At 38.0% G+C, this 2,878-nt stretch overlaps 1 protein-coding gene across 1 annotated transcript in view; it reads left to right on the top strand.

The window, feature by feature from the left end:
* The window catches only part of timm22 (translocase of inner mitochondrial membrane 22 homolog (yeast)), a 5,205-nt gene extending 2,411 nt beyond the window's left edge, over positions 1–2,794 (top strand). Inside the window, exons 2-3 of the mRNA XM_008303558.1 lie at positions 2,079–2,197; positions 2,288–2,794. Of these exons, the coding sequence (XP_008301780.1) occupies positions 2,079–2,197; positions 2,288–2,364 (196 nt within the window). The 3' untranslated portion in view covers positions 2,365–2,794. The remainder of the gene's footprint in view (positions 1–2,078; positions 2,198–2,287) is intronic.
* The last annotated feature ends 84 nt before the right edge of the window (positions 2,795–2,878 follow it).

The raw sequence follows: 2,878 nt of genomic DNA, 5'->3' as shown, positions 1-2,878 counted from the left end.
ATTTTATAATGTCCATCACTGTCTGTAGCAAAACAGAGAATAGACAAGATAATGTAAACACATTGTGGATTTAAACTCTGAAATATCTTCATTTTAATCAACACCTGCAAAAATGGGGCATGACATTTTAGACTTAAACTGAATAATTAATAATCAAAATAGTTGATTAATTTGATAGTTGACAGGCCGTTAACTAATTAATTACCTTTATTGTGAAGACATTTAATCTGTCAGTGGGAACAATATGGAAACAGTGGAAACCAATATTCTACATGTGTTTCTGTTAATGCAACAAGGAAATACATGCTTCCTTTTTACTTTAACAGCCTTCAGTCAGCAGATCTCTGATTGCACATCTGGGGTAACATTCTAAAATTTTCACTAATTGAAGACACTAACTCTTGTTAGAATAAAACCAACCAGTGCTCCATGTTGAGTCTCAGGTGTTTTTGGAACCTCCTGTCCAGTAGTTCTGTTTTTCACATCCTCAGAGGTCTTATAGCGCCCTCTGGTGCTAAACTGGTATGTGTGCAGCAAAATCACCAAACTATCTGCTAAATAATGATACTCCTGAGAATGCTTGATAGTTTTTTTCTCTGCCTCAACTTCAGTTGTTTTGTTCTGTCTTTGCAGCACAGAGGAGTTTCTGACTGGAAGAACGCCGTCTACAGCGGCTGTGTAACTGGAGGAGTCATTGGGTTTCGAGGTCTGTAACCTGCTGTGTTTGCTTTGATGGTTCACACTGAAGAAAATGCGTTTGTCTGGTCCTCACATTTCTTGTGTCTCTGTTTTGTAGCTGGACTGAAGGCTGGAGTCCTGGGATGTGGAGGCTTTGCTGCATTTTCTGCTGCAATTGAATATTATTTACGGTGAACCAACAAGAATAGACTTTGTGGACAAGAACTTATTTCCTGCACATGTGGACAAGAGAAAAAAGACTCAATGTGAGAAACTCACTTGTATGAATATTGAAATGCGCATGGACCATTGCTGTAAAACCAGACAGGAGTGTTAAGTGACACCGTGGTGGACTGTCTGTATTTTACAGTGTATGTTTAGTTTGAGCAGAACAGCCTCATGTGGAGAATCTCCAGAACCAGAGCAGAGTGGGTCCACTTCTACATCAGAGATATAATGATGATATATATATAAAAAATAAAATCTGAGCTCAAATCACCTTCTGAGTGAGAATCACCTGAACTTAGACTCAGATAAACAGTTCTGCTTGTAGAACACTGGTGTGATGTGTCAGTGTTATTTATATTAAAGAAGTTTTTGTTAACTTGTTTATTCAGAACTTTTTTTTTCTTGATGTAATTAACAGGCGTGTATAACCAGACAATTTGCCTTCATTCTAGTATCCGTCAATTCTCGTAGATGAATCGTAGCAACTGGACTTGCTTGAGTTCCTTGAAGACGTTCCACCTCTCATCCAAGAGGCTTCATCAGTTCTGACTGACTAGTTGGGAGTTCCAGATACTGATATCCTTAAGGANATGTCCATCACTGTCTGTAGCAAAACAGAGAATAGACAAGATAATGTAAACACATTGTGGATTTAAACTCTGAAATATCTTCATTTTAATCACGAACACCTGCAAAAATGGGGCATGACATTTTAGACTTAAACTAAATAATTAATAATCAAAATAGTTGATTAATTTGATAGTTGACAGGCTGTTAACTAATTAATTACCTTTATTGTAAAGACAATTAATCTGCCAGTGGGAACAATATGGAAACAGTGGAAACCAATATTCTACATGTGTTTCTGTTAATGCAACAAGGAAATACATGCTTCCTTTTTACTTTAACAGCCTTCAGTCAGCAGATCTCTGATTGCACATCTGGGGTAACATTCTAAAATTTTCACTAACTAAAGACACTAACTCTTGTTAGAATAAAACCAACCAGTGCTCCATGTTGAGTCTCAGGTGTTTTTGGAACCTCCTGTCCAGTAGTTCTGTTTTTCACATCCTCAGAGGTCTTATAGCGCCCTCTGGTGCTAAACTGGTATGTGTGCAGCAAAATCACCAAACTATCTGCTAAATAATGATACCACTGAGAATGCTTAATAGTTTTTTTTTCTGCCTCAACTTTAGTTGTTTTGTTCTGTCTTTGCAGCACAGAGGAGTTTCTGACTGGAAGAACGCCGTCTACAGCGGCTGTGTAACTGGAGGAGTTATCGGGTTTCGAGGTCTGTAACCTGCTGTGTTTGCTTTGATGGTTCACACTGAAGAAAATGCGTTTGTCTGGTCCTCACATTTCTTGTGTCTCTGCTTTGTAGCTGGACTGAAGGCTGGAGTCCTGGGATGTGGAGGCTTTGCTGCATTTTCTGCTGCGATTGAATATTATTTACGGTGAACCAACAAGAACAGACTTTGTGGACAAGAACTTTTTTCCTGCACATGTGGACAAGAGAAAAAAAGACTCAATGTGAGAAACTCACTTGTATGAATATTGAGATGCGCATGGACCATTGCTGTAAAACCAGACAGGAGTGTTAAATGACACCGCGGTGGACTGTCTGTATTTTACAGTGTATGTTTAGTTTGAGCAGAACAACCTCATGTGGAGAATCTCCAGAACCAGAGCTGAGTGGCTCCACTTCTACATCAGAGATATAATGATGATATATATATAAAAAAACAATAAAACAATAAAATCTGAGCTCAAATCACCTTCTGAGTCAGAATCACCTGAACTTAGACTCAGATAAACAGTTCTGCTTGTAGAACACTGGTGTGATGTGTCAGTGTTATTTATATTAAAGATGTTTTTGTTAACTTGTTCATTCAGAACTTTTTTTTTCTTGATGTAATTAACAGGCGTGTATAACCAGACAATTTGCCTTCATTCTAGTATCAGTCAATTCTCG

The sequence above is a fragment of the Stegastes partitus genome, unplaced genomic scaffold, assembly GCF_000690725.1.
Source record: "Stegastes partitus isolate 25-593 unplaced genomic scaffold, Stegastes_partitus-1.0.2 Scaffold2034, whole genome shotgun sequence".
NCBI lineage: Eukaryota > Metazoa > Chordata > Actinopteri > Pomacentridae > Stegastes > Stegastes partitus.
Note: the sequence above shows the minus strand (reverse complement) of the source record. Positions and strands in the feature narration are given on the sequence as shown.